The 26,835-nt window shown below is 37.7% G+C and overlaps 1 protein-coding gene across 2 annotated transcripts in view; it reads right to left on the bottom strand.

Annotated features, from left to right (window-relative positions):
- The window catches only part of LOC126474995 (tetratricopeptide repeat protein 17), a 337,167-nt gene that overhangs the window by 249,107 nt on the left and 61,225 nt on the right, over positions 1–26,835 (bottom strand). For both annotated transcript variants that reach the window (XM_050102532.1, XM_050102531.1), the window contains exon 4: positions 25,969–26,195. In XM_050102532.1, the coding sequence (XP_049958489.1) occupies positions 25,969–26,195 (227 nt within the window). The remainder of the gene's footprint in view (positions 1–25,968; positions 26,196–26,835) is intronic.

The following is a 26,835-nucleotide window of genomic DNA, read 5'->3' as shown; positions in this document are numbered from 1 at the left end:
ATGAAAAAACTGAAAAAGGTGACAATGGTGAAGAAATGGGATCTAGAGAAGACAACGTCCAACAAAGAACAAATTACAGAAATGCTGTCTCGGGACTTTCTAAACACATTACGAGACAAAGAAGCACCTGATAATGCCAACGAGTACTGGAATATGCTGAAAGAAGGAATCATTAAAGCAGGACAGCAAAATATAGGATATGTAAAAGGGAAAAGGTCAAAAAAACCATGGGTCACACAAGAAATGATTTCCAAGATGGAGGAGAGAAGAAAATTGAAAAACAAGAACACTGAAGATGCAAGAAAGATATACCAAAGGTTAAATAACGAACTGCGAAGAGAAACAGAGCAGGCTAGGAAAAAATGGCTAAAAGAGGAATGTGATGAAATTGAAGAACTGGACAGGAAAGGAAGATACGACTTACTATACAACAGAGAAAAGACTATGACATGGGAACAAAACAGAGCAGGAAGTGCTACTATGGAAATTTTGAGTAAAGACGAAGAGGTAGTGTACAAAGATCATGACGATGTCCTCCAGAGATGGGAAGAATATATAAAAGAGCTATATGACACAAATAGCAAACCAGAAACTCTGGAACTTGAATCACACAACAGTGTAAGTGATGAAGAGAAAGGACCGACCATCATAATGGAAGAAGTAAAGTCTGCCATTGCTGCAATGAAAAATGGCAAAGCAGTAGGTACAGATACAATACCGAGAGAAATACTAAAATGCTTGAACCACAATGGAATAAGAGAAATATTGAGGTTATGTAATAAAATATATGACAGTGGTGAATGGCCTGAGGACTTTTTGACAACAGTAACGATTCCATTACCGAAAAAACAAGGAACCAAGAAATGCAGCGAGCACAGGACAATCAGCCTCATTTCACATGCAGCCAAAGTGATGTTAAGAATAATTAATAAAAGACTTGAAAAAGTAATAGAGGAGAATCTCGGCGAGGAGCAGTTTGGCTTTAGACGGAATACGGGCACCAGAGATGTAATAGGGCTCCTACAAATATTGGGAGAAAGGTTTATTGAAAAAGGAAGAGACCTATATATGTGCTTCATCGATTTAGAAAAGGCATTTGACAATGTGGTTTGGGACAAGCTGGCGACTATTATGAGGGAAAAGAGAGGGACTAGAAAACCAGAAGACTTATAAACCCATTGTACCTTAATCAAAAAGTTTCAGTTAAAGTGAGAGGAGAAAGTACAAACTGGATCACATTAGGGAAAGGAGTAAGACAAGGATGCTGTTTATCACCTACTCTTTTCAACCTGTACTTGGAAAATATGATTGACCAATGCTCATTAGACGACAAAGGAGTAGAAATTGGAGGAAGAAGAGTAGGGTGCTTGAGATTTGCTGATGACATGGTCCTTCTAGCCACAGGGGAAAAAGAATTACAGGATTTGGTGGACACCATTGCAACTAACGGAAAAAAATATGGAATGAAAATTAATACAAATAAAACAAAAGTATTGGCAATAGGAGGAAATAAGGAAATAAAAATTGTGCTGAATGGAGAAACACTAGAACAGGTGCAAAATTTTAAGTATCTTGGAAGCAGGATAGACAGCGACTGGAAGTGCACCACAGAAATTAAAACAAGGATAGCAATGGCAAAAGAGGCGTTTTATAAGAAAAGGAGAATCTTCTGCAGCGGTATGGACAGAGAACTCAGAAAGAGACTCATAAAATGTCTTGTATGGAGTGTTCTTCTATATGGCGCTGAAACATGGACTATGAGGAAAAAAGACAGAGAAAGGCTGGAGGCTTTTGAGATCTGGACATGGCGGAAGATGGAAAGAATAAGTTGGATGGACAGAGTAAAAAATGAAGAGGTACTGAGAAGAGTGGGAGAGAAAAGGCAGTTACTAGATGTAATAAAGAGAAGAAAAAGAAATTGGATTGGGCATATATTAAGGAAGAATGACGGACTGATAAAAACAGTTTTAGAAGGTTATGTAGAAGGGAAAAGGAAGTGAGGAAGGAAGAGATTCCAGATACTGGATGACATGATGGACGGTACAACATACAGCAGCCTTAAGAAGGAAGCAATGGATCGCAGAAAATGGAGAGGCAAAGGACCTGCTAATATAGCAGATAACTGATGATGATGATATAATATTAAATTAACAAAAACAGACAGAGACATGTTTCCCCCAGAATAGCTGAAAACCTGTGGTTTTTATATGGATCACCAGCCTCTTTAAAATGAATTACATATTTTTTACTTTATTTTAATTTCTTTTGTTTTTATATTTAGGTTTTGTGGGATTTGGCCATGGAACAACACACTACTGACATATTTCACATAATGGAGATATTATCTAAATAGTTATTTTTAAAAAGTTCAAAAAATAAGTTTTAAGTAGTATCTACAAGTGTCAGTCAAAAAGCAATGCCACTTTTCCTTTTTTTCTTTTTCTTTTTTTTTCAACTGGAAGTACAGAGGAAAAAAAACACAATAGTGCCAAGTAATTTACGACATTTCAACACAATATGTGTCCATTTTCACAGTTTTGGTCTCCCTTTTAACTAGGGCATGTAGTCCAGTGTGATAAAAAGAAACGGGGCTGCTTCCGAAGCCACTGACACATGATCATTTTCATGGCATACACATCTTCAAAGTGAATCCCACAATGAGCTTTTTTCAGCAGCCCAAACAGATGGGAGTCCGATAGTACCAGTACAGAGCTGTTGGTTGGTTGTTTGGGGAAGGAGACCAGACAGCGTGGTCATCGGTCTCATCGGATTAGGGAAGGATGGGGAAGGAAGTCGGCCGTGCCCTTTCAGAGGAACCATCCCGGCATTTGCCTGGAGTGATTTAGGGAAATCACGGAAAACCTAAATCAGGATGGCCAGACGTGGGATTGAACCGTCGTCCTCCCGAATGCGAGTCCAGTGTCAAACCACTGCACCACCTCACTCGGTAGTACAGAGCTGTATGGGGGTTGGAAGCAAGACTTCCAATCCAATTTTCGCAACCTCTTCAGGGTGTGATGACTGGTGTGTGGTCTTGCATTGTCATGCAAAAGATGAACATTGGCCATAGCTTTGCTTCACTAATTAAGACATGCTTTCAGCTGTTTGAGAACTGGACAGAATTTATTGTATATCCCTGTTCCAAAAACTCAACCATAATCGCACCTTCTGCATACTGGTATACTGTAGCCATAACTTTCTTGCCAGTCACATAATGTTGAACTTTTCAAACAATGGAAAATCCAGGATGGAACGTAACAATACCAGAGAAGGATAATTGCTACTCACCATATAGCGGAGATGCTGAGTCGCGATAGGCACAATAAAAAGATTCACACAATCACAGTTTTCGGACATTAAGGCCTTTGTCAGCAGTAGACACACATACACGCACGCACACACACACTCAGGCTAACGCAACTTGTACACACGTCTGCAGTCTCAGAGAGCTGAAACTACACTGGTAAGGTGACACACTTCAACAATTGGCTTTAAACTACTGTGAGGAACCCATGTACAGAACATATTTGTCAATGAACAGTAGCTGAAAGCCTGGAGATAATACAGAAAATTATAAACTCATCCACAAAATAGCACAGCGTAGGATTCCTTATTGTGCACACTATTCTGTTAAGTACTGGGGCAAAAAGTGAAATGCTGCAAGCACTTCCTTGACAGACATCTCCCTCTCTTGTGCATATTGATCAAAAAATACATTACCATCTCAATACTAAAAGTACCATTTGCCAAGTAATAACTGACTGGAATCAGAATTTATTAGTAGATAGAATAGAAAACATCATTCTTAGTGAGGCAAAGTCAACAGACATAAAAGTAGCAATGGGGCTACTACAAGGAAGAGTTACGGAGCCTTTACTGTTTTTGCTAAGCTATAATGAACAATGTGACAAACTTTCTTGTGTAAAGAAGTAATTTTTAACTTTCATAGCTGCAAAATTATGACACTGATTTCGTTTTTCTTAAATGAAACTATATATTTATTTCCTTTGGCACTGGAACAAGCCTTTGAAGAAAACTTCAGTGAGGTTACAAGGGTGGAACTTAATCAAATATTAACAAGATAATTGCACTGCACATTGCTAATCCCCTGTCAGGATAAAAGGTCTCACAAAAGATCTACTGTAATGCACCAAATGTATGAAAATATTTAATTCAATGGTGGTTCATGTATTTACCTGTGCCTTTGAAGGCCACCATTCTCTGCTCTACTGTTGTTGTGATTAGAAAACATCTTCATGGAGCTATTTGGACTTTCACAAAGTACACAACTAGTCAAAAAAGGTGAATATGGTTTTCATTTATGGCAAACGTTACCAAACTGTTGGAACAGAGGTGCAGTTCGGGATAGAACTGTCATCTTGGCACAGATATAATATAATGAAATACCCAAATGCCATATACACATAGATGTAGGCGATACATGCTTCAAGTGAATTATGTGATACCTGTGTTTACCTGAGATTTGATAAATTGTATTTTTAATTATGTTGGCCTATTTTGTTTTATTATAGGTTAAATTGTCATAAATATTAAACATTGTTTAATATTATTTATAGTAATTTAATGACTTAGGCAGAAGATATCATTCATTATTTCATTTGCTACATTAAGTTACAAAATTATACAGATAAAACCTTTGTGTAAACATATGTCAGTTCAGTCCATTGATTGCACCAGATTCAGGAAGACAGAAATTCATTTATGTAAAGTGATTTTTGAATAATAAACACAAATTTAGGCTACAGAAATTTCTGAAAATAAAGTAAAACAACACTGTTGGACATTCAAAATGTAAAAATTTCGACATAGACGACCACCAGTCTGAAGCAGTTTTGAAACAGCTGTTGATGATGTTTCTTGACAAAAATATATATGTGACACGCAAACTGGTGTTTCTATTCAAAGTTGGCATTAAAATTGAAACTTTTGCTGACCTAAGAAAACAAGCCATCTTCAACAAAAAGGCATGTAATAAATTCTATATACCCCTCTTGTTGTTGCAGCTGTATATTCGGATGCAACTGGAAGGATATGAAAGAAGCTGCATGCTGAAAGGTGCTCTGATCTTGTAAAGCCCTTACAATCTGTCTCTGCAAACATAATTTTTTTGCAACAGATCAAGAAATGTAAGTGTGAAGAATAAAATATGTCAATTTGAAAGAACATCTGCTGACAAGAGAAAAGCAACTACCATTTTAGCAAAAATAATACACATTCTACATGTCACTATGAGGCAGTTTGATTATGTGAATGGAATCAGCAAAGTTAGTGGTCTGTGGATACTACATTCAAACACATTTAACTCTTTACACAGTTTGCTCCATCAACAATTCATGACAGTGGCTTTCAAACTTGATATAGTACTCTGAATAGTGTCTATGAAAACTGCACAGTAATATGGCATTTCTATGCAAGAGTTTATCTACAGACAAATTACTAGGGTAGTTTGAGAAGTTCTAGGAATGGAATAGAAATATACAACTTGCATCAGTGAAGTTTCTTTATTTTTCAGCATAGTCTCCCTGTACACTAATTCACTTGGACCAGCAATTTTCCAATGCTTTGATCCCATTTTGAAAATTAGATCCCTTCAAACCTTTAAAATACCTGTCAGCTTTGGCTGTCAGTTTTTTAAAGACAATCTCTGTCCACCAAAGACAATTTTGAGCTTGGAGAAAAGATTTAAGTCTGTTGGAGCCAAATCTGATGAATACAGCATTTATGGCAACAATTTGTATCTCAGTTGTTGTATTTTTGAAACCACAATGATACTTGTGAGCGAGTGTGCATCGTCTTCATGAAAGATGACTTCGTTCTTTGCCAAACCTGGTCATTTTTCACAAGTCTTTCATATAGTTGGTCCAGGATGTTACTGTAGTATTTTCCCATAATTGTTTAACCAGTGGGAAGATAATCTATCAGCAGAATGCCTTTTGCATCCCAGAAAACTGATGCGTTCTTTGTCGGTGGAGAATCAACTAATTCCCACTTCTTTGGCTGTTGGTTTGTCTCTGGGGGTGTAGTAGTGGAGCCAAGACTCATCTGTGGTCAGAAACAGGAGCAAAAAATCTTGTTAGGTGTCTGAAAATGGGTCAAGTATTTTTTGGACATTTCCATTCCGATGAGTTTCTGATCCTGCATTAAGAGTTGCAGCAACCATCAAGCAGATACTTTCTCATACCCAATTCCACTGTTAAAATGTGATATGCTCATTCATCCTGACAGCTTCAGCAATTTCTCACATTTTCGGTCATTTTATGTACTTCTGCAATAATTTCTTTGGTAGTGGTACATCTTGGCCAACCACTACACAGATCATCACCTAAGTTGTTCTGACCACATTTAAACCTGTTTGTCCATTTGGCAACCATTGAATATGAAGGAGCACAACCCCAGTGTGTTCTGATAATCAGCATAACTTCCCTTTACTATCATACCTTTCTTTACAAAATACTTAATCACTGCTCAAACCTCGATTTTTTCCATCTTCACCAAACACTGCACAGGAACCTCAGCAGAGAGGAGTCTGTACCTCATGTCTCTACCCAGAGTGCTGACATCATCATGGAGTTACTCATAAAGGATGACCTACTATTATGCATGCAAGTTATTATGCTGGCACTGACAGCTGGTGGTGAATCTGTAAACTTTTCAAACTACCCTCTTGTCATTTTCAAACCATGTGTCAGTTGATTTATACAATATAGACAACCAATCCGATAAAAATACATGTTGGGCAAGGCAGCTGGAGACAGTTGTTGTTGTTGTGTGTGTGTGTGTGTGTGTGTGTGTGTGTGTGTGTGTGTGTGTACTGTCTAGTTCCGTAAAAGCTTACTTGTTTAGCAGTCTTTTTGTTGTGCCTGTCTGCAACTCAACATCTCCACTGAATGGTGAGTAGCAATCAACCCATTTCATAATATTGTCAAATGCACAGCTATCTATCAAAGTTTTTTTATAGTATGTTGAGTGTGTAAAGTCATAATAATAAACACACTAACCATACCTGCGTGTTTCCTTACATTTGGTGCAGTAGGACATACAACTGTGGGGCCTCCTCTCTTGATGGCAGGATGGTGGTTTGTGACATTGTTATCTTGTTACTATTTGATCTAGTTGTGCACATGTTATGGTCACTGAAGTTCTCTTTGTACATTCTTACTAATGCAATGGAAAAAGTGTATAGTTTCATAAAAAAGTCAGCGTATTATTTCAGCAGCTATAAATGCTAAATTACTTGAAACAACAGAAAATCCAGGATGGAATAATGATAAAAAAAATTACTTGCACAGTTCAGAAAATTTGCCACACTGTCCGCTCAAACACAGCAAAAAATGCAACTTGATATACTTACTCCTTCATATGGCCCATCTTAGCTGCCGCACCCTGTATGTAAAAACGATCTAGCACATAATGTTGGATACTACAAGAAGCTGTTCATAGATGATAATGCTGTATGTAAGAAAGTTGCAACACCGTAATACCATAATGAAATGCAAGTGGATATGCAGAATATCAACAGTTGGGGATTGGTAATTGACCCTTAATATAATCAAATATATGACCTACTGCAAAAAAATAGATGGAAAGGACTATTACTATCTGAGCAGGAAATAACTTGATGCTGCAACAGCCATAAAATATTTAGGAGCACCCCTCTGCAGTGACCTAAAGTGGACTGATCACATAAAAGAAATTGAAAGAAACATTAATGCCAGGCTGTGATTCATCAGAAGAATCCTACGGAATTGTAACTAGTCCTTAAAGAAGTGGCATACAAAACACTCCTTCGGCCAATAACCCAGTACTGTTTGGCAATCTGTGACCTTTAGCAAGTAGGATTAATAGGGGACATGGGGAAGATCCAAATCAGAGTGGCACACTATACCATGTATTCATATGGTAAGCATCAGAGAGCTGCTAATTAAACTTCATTGCCAGATGCTAAAACAGAGGTATTGTGCTTCATGGAGAAAATAATGTTAAATTCTGAGAGCATATATTTCAAGAAGAGTCAGGCAACAAATTATTTCCTCTCTCTTGTTCCTTGCACAACAACTACAGTGGGGAAATTAAAAACATTAGATCTTATATAAAGACTTACTGAACAATTCACGAACAGAACAGGAAAGAGTGAAAGTGACAGTGTAACCAGAAGTAACCAGTGTCACACACTGTAAGTTGCCTTGCATACAGCAGAAGCAGAAGTACAGCTGGGATATGATGGCAGAACCACCAAACAGATATTTGGCACTGGTAATATCACAAGGTTTTTGGAGATAAATGAAAAGCTATTATTTGCAAAGTCCTCTTATACCACAATAGTTCATAAACTCAAGTAGGGAAGTAGTGAGTGATGTTAGCTAAACCCACAGTGGATGTAATTTATCAGCTTTCTGCATTCAAAGACCCATATAACAGGCAGTTGTCATGTATTCAAATGCCTTGCCAAAGCAACTGGTGGAAGGCAAATTGCAATAACAAGCTGCATTTGAGCAATGTATCATTAAAGGTTTTGATTTCTCACAAGGGAAGCTCCCCATCAGTCTCCTCAGATTTTGTGTAAAATGGCCCAGTGGATGCCAGATTAAGCATGAAAACAGGAAGAAGGTGTACTGAACTATTGGGCAGGGAGGGGGAGAAGGGGGGAGGGGGGGAATAGAAACAGTGCCTGGTCCAAGCTGACTGTGTGCAATATCGAGCAAGTTGCAAGAACCACAGTGTTGTGGTTCTGTGGCCATGGTCACAGTATTGGACTGCGAAGTGGGAGATGCGTGTTCAAATTTCCCTCATGGTCCCCTCTCCCTTTTTTATTTTCACAATATTATTAACTGTCCATCTGGTCAGTGAAGTGTCTGTTCTCCTTCACTTGTCTTGGCAGTTGTCAAACTATACATTGGTTATAGAATATGAGTCATGTGGTAAGGATATATTACTGTCACACGTAAATGTAATGAACAGTGAGAGCACGCGAGATGGCGCATAGGCCTCTCACAGAAATGAAAACCAAAAATAAATAGATGTGAACGAAGTTACAACAAATGAATTCAAGAGTCAAAACTTCCAACATGGAATGCAAGAGTAATAACAAGTGGTACTTGTGTAATACAAATAGGAGGTGGGTACATCTGGGGGAGGTCCCTTCCTTACACCTCACTGTTTCAGACAGACACACCATGAAACAGACATAAATTTGAATACAGTGAACAGACATACAGACATGTCAATGACCAGATGGGCAGTCAAAAAATTTGTGAAAAAAGGGGGGGTAGGGGGGGGGGGGGAGGCACGAGGGAGAGTTGAACTAGGATCTTCCCGTCCACAGTCCAACACGGCAACCACACAACAACGATACCATCATTCTTGCAGTTTGCTCGATGCGTCACATACTGAGCTTGACTGGTCAATGTTTCTATTTTGATGATTTTTTACAGTTCGGTAGTCCTTCTTCCTGTTTTTATGTTTGATATGTGTTCAGTTTTTGAAAGGCTATCCACTGAGCCATCTTACCACTAAATCTCATAGGGAGTTTCCCTTGTTATGAAATTAACCAGATGACCAAAAAAAGAGAGGAAAAAGTGGACTAGCACAGTATCCACAAACTATGAACTCATAGCTGCTTCTAAATACAGCTAACAGACATATGAATATGTTACATAATATCTATCAAAAGGTTGCATAAAATGCTGCAGTGAAAGTATCTGAACGATATCCTTTAGGAACAATAGATATCATGGTGTTCTACAACTACAAACATACTCTGCAAGCCACCATATGGAACATGGCGGAGGATGTCCTGTACCACTACTAGTAATTTCCATTCCTGTTCCACTCTCAAACACAGTGAAGGAAAAACAACTGCATATATATCACCATATGAGTCCTAATTTCTCTTACCTTACCTTTTTGGTTCTTACATGAAATGTATGTTGGCAGTGGTAGAATTGTTCTGCAGTCAACTTCAGATGTTGGTTCTCTAAATCTTCTCAATAGTTTTCCTCAAAAAGCACACCACCTTCCCTCCAGGGATGTTCTTTGAAGAAGACATCAAAGGATATACTTTTAGCCTATGTAAATTTTTGAACAGATGCCACATTTTATCTCATACACAACTGATTTTGAATATTTATTACAAACTACCTTTTTCTTATGCCATATTCTATGTTGAAGTTGATTCCAGACTACTATCATTTTATTTTTAGGGAAATAAGGAACAAGCTGTTTAGACATCTTTCCTTTGTAAGTCAACACTATAGTTTTTTTTTTTTTTTTATCTATCAATCCTCAGTTGCTTTTAATAGTATATTAATGATTTTTGTGCCAGGACCTTCTGTATGCACCTGAATTAAGAAAATATCGGTTTGCCACATACGTTTCACCTCAGATTATTAATGCATCATCTAAGTCATGAAATACTTTTGATTTGTAACTTGCATGTAAGTTGAAAGTACTGTATGCAAATGAAAATATATGTATGTATGTATTACACGCCACTGATGAGTGATACCTTACTTAACTGAAGTAAAACGTTTCTGAAAAAACAAACATCACTTTATATTCAGTTGCATACTGATAGTCTGAACTCAAAAATCATTAATATAATATCAGTCACAGCTATTTGTTTTAACCCTTTCATGGCTATGGGCATTCATGCATGCCCAGCAGGTGGAAAGTCCAGACAGCTAATGCAATTCATATACGCCTGTTCTCGAGAGCAGGTAAATGTACACAATAGAATGGATACTTGCTTTTGGCCGCATTTCTGACAATAGTGTCATTATCTGGTCTTCTTTGTAATGTAGGAAAGTGCTTTAGTTTTCACCTCCCCGGGGCCCTTTATGCTTAAGAGTCTACGTTCAGCCAGTCCTCTTTTTGCTTCTGGTAAGATGACAGCATTCACATGTGTACTTTTTGCCATGTTGGGACACAATTGATCATGATCAGACAAGTAAATCATGGATATTCTTATGAACAGTAACGACGAAGATTGTAGTGATACTTCGGAGCTTTCTTCCAACAAAGAGTTGGATGCATCTGGATGTATTTCTGAATCCTTGACACCACAAACAGTAGATTCTTCCTCTGAAGATGGAAAAGAAGATGAAGTAAGTGAAACTTCATCAAGAAAAAGAAAGTATGACTGCATGGAGATTCATCCAGTGATGAAACAACACCATTTTGTGAACACATTTAGCAGGTTAAAAGTAGACTTCGAAGAGTCAGCAAGTCATTTAGATTTTTTCGTACTTCATGTCCATGGAATTCGTTTCTGCCATCTGTACACAGATCAATAATTATTATACATTTATTACTGAAAAAATATCGACAGTACCCAGAAGATTAGCATGCTGGAAGCATATAGAGCCAGCAGAATTTTATTGCTCCCTAGCGTGTTCTCTGCTTATGCCTAGAAGTAAAATGTTAGAAATGATTGAATATTGATCAACAGATTCTATGCTTCAAACACCAATATTTTCTAACATAATGGCCAGGGACCGGTACAAGTTCATTGCAGTACAAGTTCATTGCACTTCAGTGACAACTCCACCGCATCTCAAGATATTCTTGTTAAAATACGTCTCATTGTAGATCACACAAAAAATAAATTCTACGAGGCAGCAGTACCCTTTGAAAAACTAGTGATCAATGAAAGTCTGCTACTTTTCAAAGAAAGGTTCCGATTTAAGAAGTACATACCAAATAAATGTAGCCATTCTGGCATTAAAATTTTTGTCCTTTGTGACGTGCAAACCAATTATATTTTGGATTATATTGTCTACACTGGTGACACACCAAAATCTGGAAATGCTCACTGGGGAAAATCAGACGATATTGTTGTGAGTTTGTTATTTCCATACCCCAACAAAAGTCATATCATTTATTTAGACAATTGGTATTTGAGCCCTGAATTATTCCTGTAGCTCCATGATGAATGTACAAACGCCATCAAAACAGTATGCAAAAACAGGAAACATGTACCACTGTTGCCAGACAAGCCGAAAAATGGGGAAATACAGTTTAAGTCCTGTGGAACATTAATGGCATTAAAATGGATGGACACGAAAGAACTCTGGATGCTTTCCACCATAAACAGATCACGGTTTGTGGAGATAGAGAAAAAAGAACACAGAATGTGCCAAAAACAAATTGAAACCTACCTTTGTTGTCAGCTATAATAAGTCAATGGGTACAGTTGATAAGACAGACATGCTGTTATCTTCTGTACAGTGCATCTGGAAGACAATGAAGTGGTACAAGTAAGTATTCTTTCATTTGACTGACTTGTGTGGGCTTAATGCAGAAACTATTTTTGAAATACAAAAGCAACAGAAGATACCACTAGCAAAATACCACTTAGAAATGATCAGTCAGTTGCTTGACAAATTTCATAGTCAAACATGTACAAGTGCGACCCCACAGACAACCAAAGAAGAAAGCCCTTTCCGAGTGCAGAATAAATAGGGACATTATCCAGGGTTCCTCATAGCAATGGAGAAAAAGGAGATTCCCCAGAGATGCTGTGTAGTATGTACTGCTCATTCACAACGAAAAATGGTCACGCATAAGATGCAAAAAGTGTGATGTGGCTCTCTGCATGGCGCCATATTTCGAAAAATCACACACACTAAAGAAATATTAGGATGTTTTAGTGACTGTATGTTTCAAGTAAAGGAAAGTGAAAAATAAAAATAAAAAAGTAACTAAAAGGAAAAAAAAAAAAACGGTTTTTAATTCAACCAGCGGCAGTCCAAAGCCTGCGTCAAAAATGAGGATGGGAAACCACTAAAGTAAACCATACTGAATACAACGAGCTGAAAAAGAAAACAGCGAGCAAGAAGATGGTAGCCACTTACTATCCGATTTCTTACTGTGGAGAATCGACTTTAGACTTTAATTACAAATGAAGCCATGGGCATATCGTAAAATGAGTTACCCAGATATATTCTTTGTTTAACTCTGAGTCCAGAAACATGACACAATTTGGTTTTAAATTCCTGTAATTATTTTTTATTTAAGATCGTAGAAAGAATTGTCTGGGATTTGGATGTTTTCGCAATGCACTACTCACTATAAAGCTATATGTCTTGAAACACATTCATTCGATATTAATAAAATTTTATTATGTTGTAGACACATACATCGACGGTGTAAATCTGAAGTTATAAGAATTACTATTAAAAAAGTTCCTGTCATTTTTCTAGACAAACTGTTTTCAGTCCATAATAAACATATAACTGAAAGTGTTGGTTAGTTTCAAAGTTCACTTTCATGGTTAGCAGAAACTATGACCACTGTGACCATACAGGGTATACTGTTTTTGAGAAGAACATTACTGAACAGTGGTTCTGTGCATGCAGGAACGTGCAGGAAGCCTGCAGTGGCCGCAGCCTATAGCGACCACAGGGCTGAGTCCGCCGCCCGCTGGCCAGGCGCACATAGCATTTCCTCCTGTCAGCCAGCCGTGCAACTAGGACGCTCAGCCCTTGCAGCCACAAAAGGGTTAATATATCCGGTTCATGATTGTACTTGTCCTGATTTAGGTGTATACTGAGTAATCTGTGGTGTATTATTAACAGGAAATGCACCCACTCACATTGTGAGGATTGTTCGACTTGATTAGTGATATCATCTACACTGGTCAAATTACAGTATATAGCAAAACTGTATTTGTGAATATTTTTACTCTAATATTTACAGTTTAAGTGTTACAAGATTTATACTGTTAGCATTTAACAGTATTCTTCAATTCCATTAATCACAGTGTAGATATGTTTCTGTGTAAGTGTGCTCCTTGAACTGCAGTTCACATCTGTTTGATGATTAATCTATGTAACTTCATGTGGGTCTTAGTTGTTTAAAAAAGTTGCTTTCGAGTTTCTAACTTAGTTTCTTAATATTCTGCTATTCCCCTTTTGTTTTTCCTTCTAACAGATCATCTGATGATGACTTAAGAAGTCAGAACCAGTAATGGTACCATTTGTGTGAGTGGAGGCTGGGAAAATGCAGTAAATGAATTTTGTTTCTGAGACAGTCTCTTAAGCAGTTGTCTCTGTATAAGTTGGGCAACTCTCATCCCAATAAAATTCAATTAAAAAGTGTGGGGACCCATTCCTTAGCTGTAGCATTATGTTGATCAACAGTTTATCTTATACTTCACCTGGCCTTAGTATTGTTTTGTGAGGTACAGACAAGTACTGTTTTAAGTCACAACACAGTGAAGGAGTGACTGTAATCTTCTGAATTTCCTGAACTTAAATTCACATTGGACTTCTCAGTCAACTCAACAGTGGCACTGTTGGAACTGAGATTCACACAAGATGATGGAAATAAATGGTCATTATATGGACAAATATGTGGGGAGCAGTTCTTATTAATTTGAACTATTGCCGAAGATACCCTGACTTTATCATTAATCACCCTCAAACTCAATGGTGCGATGTGACTTGCAAAAGTTAAAAAAATTTCTCATGATTTTTTATTTTTTGATTATATGTCTTACTTCTGCTCATGTCATCCATGGTCTCTTCATAAAGCTGTCCACTCCTCGAGATCACTAAATGGAACTTTTCCTCCACCAGAGAATTTCAGAGTGTCTCTCTGAAGACTTCAGACTGGGCATTTTATCAACCTGCTGGATCACATGGGTGATATAATACTTCATGTACTGAACATTATCTCTTTGACTGAACACAGCTAGTTGGGTATCATGTGTCCTGTTAAATCTGCAAATCACTCATTTTGTCAGTCTTTTGTTTGTTGCGCTTCATAAGTTGATCCAGAAATGAATGTGATCACTCAAAAAAGTCATTTGCCACTTTCCACTGCACTGCACGGGTTGTGGTAGAAGGTTTAAAAATGGGTGCAACTGCTAAGAACAATTCTGTGACTGTGCCAAAACATTTTTTTGGTTATTTGAATTCTATGGAAGGAGTGAAACCCTAAGTTTCATGAAACTCACGGCTTTACACGCAACTGGTATGAATCATACTTGACAAACAAAATGCCAAAGTTCTACTGAGTAATTCAAACACTGCTGAAAGGAGAAAAGTTTTAGTGACTAGCGATAAATCATGAAAGGAACGCCGCATGTTCAATTCTGGGTTCAATCCTGTTCCTTGCATGTATGTGAGTACCTTTCACTTAACATTCATCAAGCAGAATTAGTACTTTTTGTAGACGATACTAGTGTTATAATAAATACCATCAGTGAAAAAGCAACAGAAGAGATTATTAGTGATGTTTTTTGAAGAATTAGTGCATGTTTTCTGAAAACAGATTTTCACTTAATTTTGAGAATACACACTATATTCAGTTCTGTATAACAAAGTCATACCAACAACTGATGTAGCACATGAACAGGAGCCAGTAAAAAGGGCAGAGTGCTCCAAATTTTTGGGTGTGCGCATTGATGAAAACCTGAAGTGGAAAAAGCATATTACCAAGCAGCTCAAATAATTAAAGTTCACCTACTTTTGCTCTTCATAGTATAACTGACAATCTTGGAAACAAACAAATCAATCTCCTGAAGTGGAAAAAGCATATTACCAAGCAGCTCAAATAATTAAAGTTCAGCTACTTTTGCTCTTCATAGTATAACTGACAATCTTGGAAACAAACAAATCAATCTCCTGACATATTTTGCATATTTCCACTAAATAATGTCTTATGGAATAATCTTCTGGGGTAACTCACCACTTAGAAAGAACGTATTAATTATACAAAGGCAACCAGTAAGATTAATATGTGGTGTTCACCTGCAGTTGTGAAGTATGCAAATTCATCATAAATAATCCCTCACAAATTGAGCAGAGTGGTGTCCATACCTACAACACTTAGAGGAAAAAATTACCTTTATTACCCATTACTAAAAGTTGTGTCAATGGCTCAGAGTTCACTATGCAGCAACAAATATTTTTGATCATTTGCCCAATATCATGCTTCTATTTCATGGACTAATTTTTATTTAAAAACTGGTAGCCTGAAAACACTTAATTTTTTAAATGTAGTTGCATGAGCAGAACTAAAAAAATTGTTTGTTAATGTTAACACTAATCACATATATATATATATATATATATCTAAAAAGAAAGATGATGAAACTTACCAAACAAAAGCGCTGGCAGGTCGATAGACACACAAACAAACACAAACATACACACAAAATTCTAGCTTTCGCAACCAATGGTTGCCTCGTCAGGAAAGAGGGAAGGAGAAGGAAAGACAAAAGGATATGGGTTTTAAGGGAGAGGGTAAGGAGTCATTCCAATCCCGGGAGCGGAAAGACTTACCTTAGGGGGAAAAAAGGACAGGTATACACTCGCACACACACACATATCCGTGTGTGTGCGAGTGTATACCTGTCCTTTTTTCCCCCTAAGGTAAGTCTTTCCGCTCCCGGGATTGGAATGACTCCTTACCCTCTCCCTTAAAACCCATATCCTTTTGTCTTTCCTTCTCCTTCCCTCTTTCCTGACGAGGCAACCATTGGTTGCGAAAGCTAGAATTTTGTGTGTATGTTTGTGTTTGTTTGTGTGTCTATCGACCTGCCAGCGCTTTTGTTTGGTAAGTTTCATCATCTTTCTTTTTAGATATATTTTTCCCACGTGGAATGTTTCCCTCTATTATATATATATATATATATATATATATATATATATATATATATATATATATATATATATATATATATATATATATATATATATATATATATATATATATATATATATATAATGGAAGGAAACATTCCACGTGGGAAAAATTATATATAAAAACAAAGATGAGGTGACTTACCGAACAAAAGCGCTGGCAGGTCGATAGAACACAAACAAACACAAACATACACACAAAATTCAAGCTTTCGCAACAAACTGTTGCCTCATCAGGAAAGAGGGAAGGAGAGGGGAAGACGAAAGGAAGTGGGTTTTAAGGGAGAGGGTAAGGAGTCATTCCAATCCCGGGAGCGGAAAGACTTACCTTAGGGGGAAAAAAGGACAGGTATACACTCGCACACACGCACATATCCATCCACACATACAGACACAAGCAGGCATATATGTGTGTGTGCGCGAGTGTATACCTGTCCTTTTTTCCCCCTAAGGTAAGTCTTTCCGCTCCCGGGATTGGAATGACTCCTTACCCTCTCCCTTAAAACCCACTTCCTTTCGTCTTCCCCTCTCCTTCCCTCTTTCCTGATGAGGCAACAGTTTGTTGCGAAAGCTTGAATTTTGTGTGTATGTTTGTGTTCTATCGACCTGCCAGTGCTTTTGTTCGGTAAGTCACCTCATCTTTGATATATATATATATATATATATATAAATAATATGGTTATAATAGAGGGAAACATTCCACGTAGGAAATATATATCTAAAAACAAAGATGATGTGACTTACCAAATGAAAGTGCTGGCAGGTCGACAGACACACAAACAAACACAAACATACACACAAAATTCAAGCTTTCGCAACAAACTGTTGCCTCATCAGGAAAGAGGGAAGGAGAGGGGAAGACGAAAGGAAGTGGGTTTTAAAGGAGAGGGTAAGGAGTCATTCCAATCCCGGGAGCGGAAAGACTTACCTTAGGGGGAAAAAAGGACAGGTATACACTCGCACACACGCACATATCCATCCACACATACAGACACAAGCAGACATATTTAAAGAGTGCGCGTGAGGTCTTTAAATATGTCTGCTTGTGTCTGTATGTGTGGATGGATATGTGCGTGTGTGCGAGTGTATACCTGTCCTTTTTTCCCCCTAAGGTAAGTCTTTCCGCTCCCGGGATTGGAATGACTCCTTACCCTCTCCTTTAAAACCCACTTCCTTTCGTCTTCCCCTCTCCTTCCCTCTTTCCTGATGAGGCAACAGTTTGTTGCGAAAGCTTGAATTTTGTGTGTATGTTTGTGTTTGTTTGTGTGTCTGTCGACCTGCCAGCACTTTCATTTGGTAAGTCACATCATCTTTGTTTTTAGATATATATATATATATATATATATATATATATATATATATATATATATCCTGTTAACAGTCTCGGCCATTTTGTTAAAAGAATCATTCAAATGATCTGTGGAACATGTAACTAACCAACAAACATTGCACATTTTGCACAAAAAAAAAAAAAAAAAACAACAACAACACTGACGAGAACAAATAGATGACATAGTTAATTGATGACATGTTCAAGAGTTACAACAACAACCAAATTATGGGGGTCGAAAATACTATGAATACTCCACAATTTTTTGCAGGCCTATACATTTCTGAGGCTACTGCATGATGTTTACTGATTAGATGAATAAGTCAGGCATATAAGGGACACTGAATAGAATGCTGTCATTGTGTCTTTAGCTCTATCTCTGTGTAGTTCATACTTCTTTTGAAGGTTGTGTCTGCTTAGGTGTTTGATGGTTTTAAACAAATTTGTTGTAAGTACATGTATAGTGGAGACCCATGTCATTATAACATGTTTCTCCACATGAGTTCTAAACTTGTTCTTTCATTGCAATATTTCTGTGATTTGTCTAAGTAATGTCTTCCTTCTGCTTGTAATGAAATTGGTCAATGGTACACTCTCGTTCTCTATAACATGATAGACTTGTTTAATAAACAACACAATCCAATAAAACTTCTCATACAATAGCATTTTTTACATCTATATTTTTTTCATCTCTGTTTATATGAAGCAGAAGCTATGAATGTAACATCCACATTTGAATCAATGTAAAATGCATACATAAAAATTATTTTCACTTGAAAAGTGTAATTTCAAACCTGTCATACTTAGGTATTAGTGTAGGTGGATACAATAATAATAATAATAATAATTATTATTATTATTATTATTATTAACAGTACTGGTATTACTGAAATTATTTGAAATAATAAGTTAAAAATAAGTTGTAAATGAAAATCTTATCTGTTAAAAATGTTAATGTTAAAACTACTGGAATAAGTTTATAATCTTTGAAGTCACTTATTTGAAAGGAAGAAGTGAGTTTGAGTTGGACATGTGTTAAAGAAGTACTATGATGTATAGCATTATCATGTATGAAGTATTTAGAACTTGTGTTAACCAGACATAATTACCAGAGAACATCAAAGGTGTCCTGTTACATTTCATTTGTTCACATAAATTGAAAAAAACTGAAAACTTGAAACCTGTTTTGGATGTAAGATCATACCACTGGATAAAATGTGACAACAATGAAAATGAGTAATGATTGGACAATGTACAGAAACAAAGTAATCTTTCAACATTATGAAATTATGAACAATTTTAATCTCAATCTCTTATGTCTTCTCAAAGCCCAGCGAAGTGCTCACACAAACCAGATCACTGTGGCAGTTAGTGATGTTTTTTATTGGTGAGTATGATGTCAGGTTTGTTATGTGGTGTTGTTTCATCTGTTATAATGGTTATGTTCCAGTATAATTTGTATTCATCATTCTCCAGTACATTTTGTGGTGCATACTTGTATGTGGGAACATGTTGTTTCATTAGTTTATGTTGTATGGCAAGTTGTTGATGTATTATTTTTGCTACATTGTCATGTCATCTGGTGTATTCTGTATTTGCTAGTATTGTACATCCACTTGTGTTGTGATCTACTGTTTCTATTTGTTGTTTGCAAAGTCTGCATTTATCTGTTGTGGTATTGGGATCTTTAATAATATGTTTGCTGTAATATCTGGTGTTCATTGTTTGATCCTGTATTGCAATCATGAATCCTTCCGTGTCACTGTATATATTGCCTTTTCTTAGCCATGTGTTGCATGCGTCTTGATCGATGTGTGGCTGTGTTAGATGATACGGGTGCTTGCCATGTAGTGTTTTCTTTTTCCAATTTACTTTCTTCGTATCTGTTGATGTTGTGTGATCTAAAGGATTGTAGAGAAGTGGTTATGAAATTGCAATGGTGTAGCCAATGTATTTATATGATTGATTGCTTTGTGTATTTTGCTAGTTTATTTTCATTCTATAAAGAATTTTCTTAAATTGTCTACCTGTCCATAATGTAGGTTTTTTTATGTCGATAAATCCCCTTCCAACTTCCTTTCTCCTTAATGTGAATCTTTCTGTTGCTGAATGTACACTCCTGGAAATTGAAATAAGAACACTGTGAATTCATTGTCCCAGGAAGGGGAAACTTTATTGACACATTCCTGGGGTCAGATACATCACATGATCACACTGACAGAACCACAGGCACATAGACACAGGCAACAGAGCATGCACAATGTCAGCACTAGTACAGTATATATCCACCTTTCGCAGCAATGCAGGCTGCTATTCTCCCATGGAGACAATCGTAGAGATGCTGGATGTAGTCCTGTGGAACGGCTTGCCATGCCATTTCCACCTGGCGCCTCAGTTGGACCAGCGTTCCTGCTGGACGTGCAGACCGCGTGAGACGACGCTTCATCCAGTCCCAAACATGCTCAATGGGGGACAGATCCGGAGATCTTGCTGGCCAGGGTAGTTGACTTACACCTTCTAGAGCACATTGGATGGCACGGGATACATGCGGACGTGCATTGTCCTGTTGGAACAGTAAGTTCCCTTGGCGGTCTAGGAATGGTAGAACGATGGGTTCGATGACGGTTTGGATGTACCATGCACTATTCAGTGTCCCCTCGACGATCACCAGTGGTGTACGGCCAGTGTAGGAGATCGCTCACCACACCATGATGCCGGGTGTTGGCCCTGTGTGCCTCGGTCGTATGCAGTCCTGATTGTGGTGCTCACCTGCACGGCGCCAAACACGCATACGACCATCATTGGCACCAAGGCAGAAGCGACTCTCATCGCTGAAGACGACACGTCTCCATTCGTCCCTCCATTCACGCCTGTCGCGACACCACTGGAGGCGGGCTGCACGATGTTGGGGCGTGAGCGGAAGACGGCCTAACGATGTGCGGGACCGTAGCCCAGCTTCATGGAGGCGGTTGCGAATGGTCCTCGCCGATACCCCAGGAGCAACAGTGTCCCTAATTTGCTGGGAAGTGGCGGTGCGGTCCCCTACGGCACTGCGTAGGATCCTATGGTCTTGGCGTGCATCCGTGCGTCGCTGCGGTCCGGTCCCAGGTCGACGGGCACGTGCACCTTCCGCCGACCACTGGCGACAACATCGATGTACTGTGGAGACCTCACGCCCCACGTGTTGAGCAATTCGGCGGTACGTCCACCCAGCCTCCCGCATGCCCACTATACGCCCTCGCTCAAAGTCCGTCAACTGCACATATGGTTCACGTCCACGCTGTCGTGGCATGCTACCAGTGTTAAAGACTGCGATGGAGCTCCGTATGCCACGGCAAACTGGCTGACACTGACGGCGGCGGTGCACAAATGCTGCGCAGCTAGCGCCATTCGATGGCCAACACCGCGGTTCCTGGCGTGTCCACTGTGCCGTGCGTGTCATCATTGCTTGTACAGCCCTCTCGCAGTGTCCGGAGCAAGTATGGTGGGTCTGACACACCGGTGTCAATGTGTTCTTTTTTCCATTTCCAGGAGTGTATGTGATGTATTCTATATTTGTGGCATTGTGATAGTGTAAGTGTATTGAGTGCTTCTAGGTCTGTGTTAATCCATTTCACTACTCCAAATGAGTAGTCAATAGTGGTATAGCATAAGTATTTATAGCTTTTGTCTTGTTTCTAGCAGTAAATTCTGTTTTCAGCATTTTTGTTAGTCTTTGTCTATATTTTTCTTTTAGTTCTTCTTTAATATTTGTATTATCTATTCCTATTTTTTGTCTGTATCCTGGATATTTGTAGGCATCTACATTTTCCATCACTTATATGCAGTCGCTGTGGTTATCCAATATGTAATCTTCTTGTTTCGTGTGTTTTCCCTTGACTATGCTATTTTTCTTACATTTGTCTGTTCCAAAAGCCATATTTATATAATTGCTGAATACTTCTGTTATCTTTAGTAATTGGTTGAGTTGTTGATTTGTTGCTGCCAGTTTTAGATCATCCATGTATAGCAAATGTGTGATTTTGTGTTGGTATGTTCGAGTAATATTATATCCATAATCTGTATTATTTAGCATGTTGGATAGTGGGTTCAGAGCAAGGCAGAACCAGAAAGGACTTAATGAGTCTCCTTGGTATATTCCATGCTTAATCTTTATTGGCTGTGATGTGATATTATTTGAATTTGTTTGGATATGAAGTGTGGTTTTCCAATTTTTCATTACTATGTTTAGGAACTGTATCAATTTAGGATCTACTTTGTATATTTCCAATATTTGTAGTAACCATGAGTGGGGTACACTATTAAAAGCTTTTTGGTAATCAATGTATGCATAGTGTAGCGACCTTTGTTTAGTTTTAGCTTGATATGTCACCTCTGCATCTATTATCAGTTGCTCTTTACATCCTCGTGCTCCTTTGCAACAGCCTTTTTGTTCTTCATTTATAATTTTGTTCTGTGTTGTATGTGTCATTAATTTCTGTGCAATGACTGAAGTTAATATTTTGTATATTGTTGGTAGGCATGTTATGGGGTGATATTTTGCTGGGTTTACTGTGTTTGCTTGATCTTTAGGTTTCAGATAAGTTATTCCTTGTGGAAGTGTATCAGGGACTGTGTATGGGTCTGCAATGTAACTGTTAAATAATTTAGTTAGATGTGAATGTGTTGAGGTGAACTTCTTTAGCCAGAAATTTGCTATTTTATCTTTTCCAGGGGCTTTCCAATTGTGCGTAGAATTAATTGCTCGGGTGACTTCATGTTGCAAAATTATCACTTCAGGCATTTGTGGTATCATCTCGTATGTGTCTGTTTCTGCTTGTATCCACCGTGCATGTCTGTTATGTTGTACTGGGTTTGACCATATGTTGCTCCAGAAGTGTTCTGTGTCTGTTATGTTTGGTGGATTGTCTATTTTAATGTGTGTATTACCTATTGTCTGGTAAAATCTCTTTTGGTGTGTGTTGAATGTTTGGTTTTGTTTCCTTCTATTTTGCTTTTCTTGTATCTTCTAAGTTGTTTGGCCAATGCTTGTAATTTCTGCTTCTTTTCATCTAATTGCTCTATCGCTCCGTGTGGCTAGCAGTGTCGTTAGCATTGTGGACGGGCATAGGGTTCAAGTGTCATCCCCGACCATGACAGCGCTTGTCTGAGGCTTCATTAGTTCTGTCCTGAACCAACTAATCACACTGTCTTTTGTACTTTGGTAATCATTGTTGGCCAAATGCGTCACAGTCGCTGACACTACTTTCGGTATGGACATCCTCAAAGAGGTCGTGCCTATTTCTTGCTGTTAGAGCTAATGAATTTGCATCATGAGTGGGGTTCCAAACTATTTATTCTATGTAGTTTTCACAGAAGGCATTTAGTAATGTTTCACATGATATCTTGTCATGTCAACCACTAACAAAACTGTAATTTTACCAATTGATTGTTGAATGATTAAAGACTCCACCTATGGTTATGGTACCATAAGGGAACTTACAAGTGAACTTAAATTTTCTCTAAGGTTTCTCATTACATCACGAGGTGAGTTCAGTGGGCACTAGAAGGATCCAATTACCATTTTATGCTCACCCGATACTGAATCTTGCACTAACCGTCACTTGTATGCAGCTTCAACTTGAATTCTCCATGTTACGTTGGTCATAATTACCATCCTGCTTTTAAATTTCCTCCCCAGTTGTAACGAAAAGTGTCAGTCGACACAGGTGGAAAGTGTTAGACTAATGCTAAGGAAACCTAGAACTCCACAATTCAGAGTTAAGTGCACTACCTACTCACATTTCACATGTACGTGCATTTCCTGACATGCTTGCAAAACAAACTGTACTAAAAATGATGCATTTTGGAGAAATCTTTAATGCAGTGTATTACAATATCTGCATATATTCATAATATACAAGTATAAATTGGAAATTACTAAATACAGCTCGGTTGCCTCCTGTTCTCTTAAATTCTTTCCAGTGTAAGTGCCTATTTGCAGGTAAAAGTGTGGATGGTGCCTACAACCAAAATCTTGCGCATTGTTTGCAGGAATGCACATTTGACCTGTGTCCGCTTGCGACTGCTTCACAGTAAACAGAGTTTTACAATATGGCAGTTTTATGATATTTTTCTTCTATACAAAATAATAGCTAATAGCTCACACATTTTGGTATCCAGTATAGCTACAGTATTACATCTGTTTTTCTCTTTCCCAAGTCACTGACTTGCATATATAGCATATTTCTTAAAATGTACATGACATTGTCACAATTTTGTAGCCAATTAAGACAGACACATGACCAATACTGCCAATGACAAAGCCCTTCTAATGGTGATAATGCAATTTGGAAATCAGACTGTTGTTGTCGCACATGAAACTAAATTTGCACTTGTGATGTGTGACCAAAAGTGTGTACAATTAAAGTTAACATAAAAAACATCAAGAACATCCTCCACTGTTGAGTAACCATCAACATAAACAAGTGGTACAGAAAGAGGCTGCTTTCTGTTGTAATGGGAAAAAAAGTGCTATGAGGCGAACATAAAAGATAAAAGTGTGTGTTCTTTAGCTAGTAACTTCCACATAAGTCCTGCAAATGCTTGCTGAGATGTTCAGGTTAGAACAAAAACTTGCACAAGCTTACTTCTGCAAATCATTATTGCAAGATAATTTCATGGACTTCTACAAGTATTTGCACAAATGTTCCGCTACAGTTGTATTGTGTGACAGATAAGTGGAAGTTTTAGAGTGTTGTGGTAAAAAAAAGGGCAGCCATTGCTATTTGTTGCATTATTATTATTGAAGAAAAATTGTTATGGAAAAAAAGCTAAGAGTTACAGAAAAGTTTAGGTCAAGAAGTAGACACAGAGATGAATATACTTAAGTTATCAAAAAACACTATTGAATGAAATAAAATTGGACACTTCACTCAGATTGAAAACTTTCTGAGTGTGTCATATGCTGGCTTCAAACATCTCTTTTTTATTGTAAAATCAAATATTCAAAAATACAATATGAAAATGCTGCAAGCTGTATCAATAAGAGAGACATTTTAATTACTCTATTATTTCTGCAAACACTATTTTATTATGAAAGTAATGCATTGATGTTCTTGCAAACATTAAAAAAAATCAGCTAAAATTTAAAGATGTCTGTATTGCCATTCTACTTCCCCTTCTGGTGAAAAAAAAGTAATTGGTAAATTCATTTCACACTTCCTTGGCTACAGTGGCCATTCTTTTTTTGTTGTTGTTTTATTTGTGGTAAGGACTATGGGACCAAACATCTGAGGTCATCGGTCCCTAGTGGCCAATTATGTATGCTTATGGGTTCTGCGGTACATTTGTTTTGTCCCACTTGTCTTTGCATCATTTTCCTTTTTTGACACTGACATTTTTCTACTATCATTGAACATACAAAACTTCTGTAAGTTTGAGGAACTCGCAAGTTCAGCAAGAATTTGAGGAAAGATGCAAGAAACTGTGTCCATCAACTTGCAAGAGCCACTTCTGCAAATTGACAAAACTAGGATGTCTACTTATTGGGGGTGCTTCCACTTGAAAGAACTTGCAGATGTAGCTTCTGCAGGTGGCTTGCAGAAGTTTAATTGCCATCGGAAACACGGCTTAATGAGTATAATATTTTGATCAGTTGTACAAAAATAACTGAAATCCATGACCCAACATATGTTAAAAAAAAAAAGTTAGCACATTATTAATAGCTACCACAATAACTTTTCAGTTTGATGGTTGGTGAGTGTCATTAGCATAATGGAAAACATACACCTGGTTGGCCTAGCATGATTCTGAACTGCCCCCTCTGTCGGTGTGCTATCATCTCACTATTGACCATTGGTCAACAACTGTTAGAGAACACTACTGATACAACAACTCTATGAGCAACATAATACAACATTACAAAATGTTGCCTAGTGCTAATCTAAGTGCATTCAATACAAATAACAAAAAAGTAAACTTGTCCATTACCTTGGGGAAAAGTGGACAGCTCTTCGAGCACATTCAATAGCTTTTGGAGCATTTCCTTCAGCTCGCCAATAAGCTGCTGCAAGATTGTAATGCAACCACGATGTTCTGTTCTTCTGCAGTGAGGAAGAAATCTGGTGCACAAAGAAATTTATATCCCCATTCACCACAAGATCTTGAAGTACTAGGAGCTCTGGGCTCATACTAAGATTTCTGCGTTCAACCATAGCCTGAAATTACATTTTTGTGCATGTTACTTTGTACTAATTAACTGCAATCTTTTGTTCATGCTCCATGGATCATATTTGTAACAACTTGCCATGACATGGAATATGTCAGTCGATTTACGAATAAGACATTTTCTCTATGAAAAAATGGCTACATGCTTGCCAATTACATTACTGGATTTTTAAAAGCTTTATCTACAACAAAATTTTATAAACATTACCAAACCACATACACACCACCAATTCAGGAATTCATATATGGAACAGTAGGAGTTACTGAGTAGGAATGATTTAAATTTGTTCTTGAAACTGTCATCATCTGCTACCAACTTTAATTTATACGGAAGATGATCAAATTGTTTTATGGGTGAACATTTTCTTTATAAGTTGTGGATAGTGAAGTCTAGTTTTATTCATAATGTTATATTTATGAATGCTTTTGTTATTTTAAAATGGTGCCTTATTCTTCACAATAAATTTCGTAAGAGAGTAAATGCACTGTGAGGCTGTTGAGAGTAAACAGTTACCTACGTGTGTGTGTGTGTGTGTGTGTGTGTGTGTGTGTGGAGCTGCCAGCTCACAAAATTACGCCTTCCAACATCAATGAATGGAAGTATGCTAAGTAAGCTAATTTTCTAATGCT

Source organism: Schistocerca serialis, chromosome 4 (assembly GCF_023864345.2).
Source record: "Schistocerca serialis cubense isolate TAMUIC-IGC-003099 chromosome 4, iqSchSeri2.2, whole genome shotgun sequence".
Taxonomy (NCBI): Eukaryota; Metazoa; Arthropoda; class Insecta; order Orthoptera; family Acrididae; genus Schistocerca; species Schistocerca serialis.
Note: the sequence above shows the minus strand (reverse complement) of the source record. Positions and strands in the feature narration are given on the sequence as shown.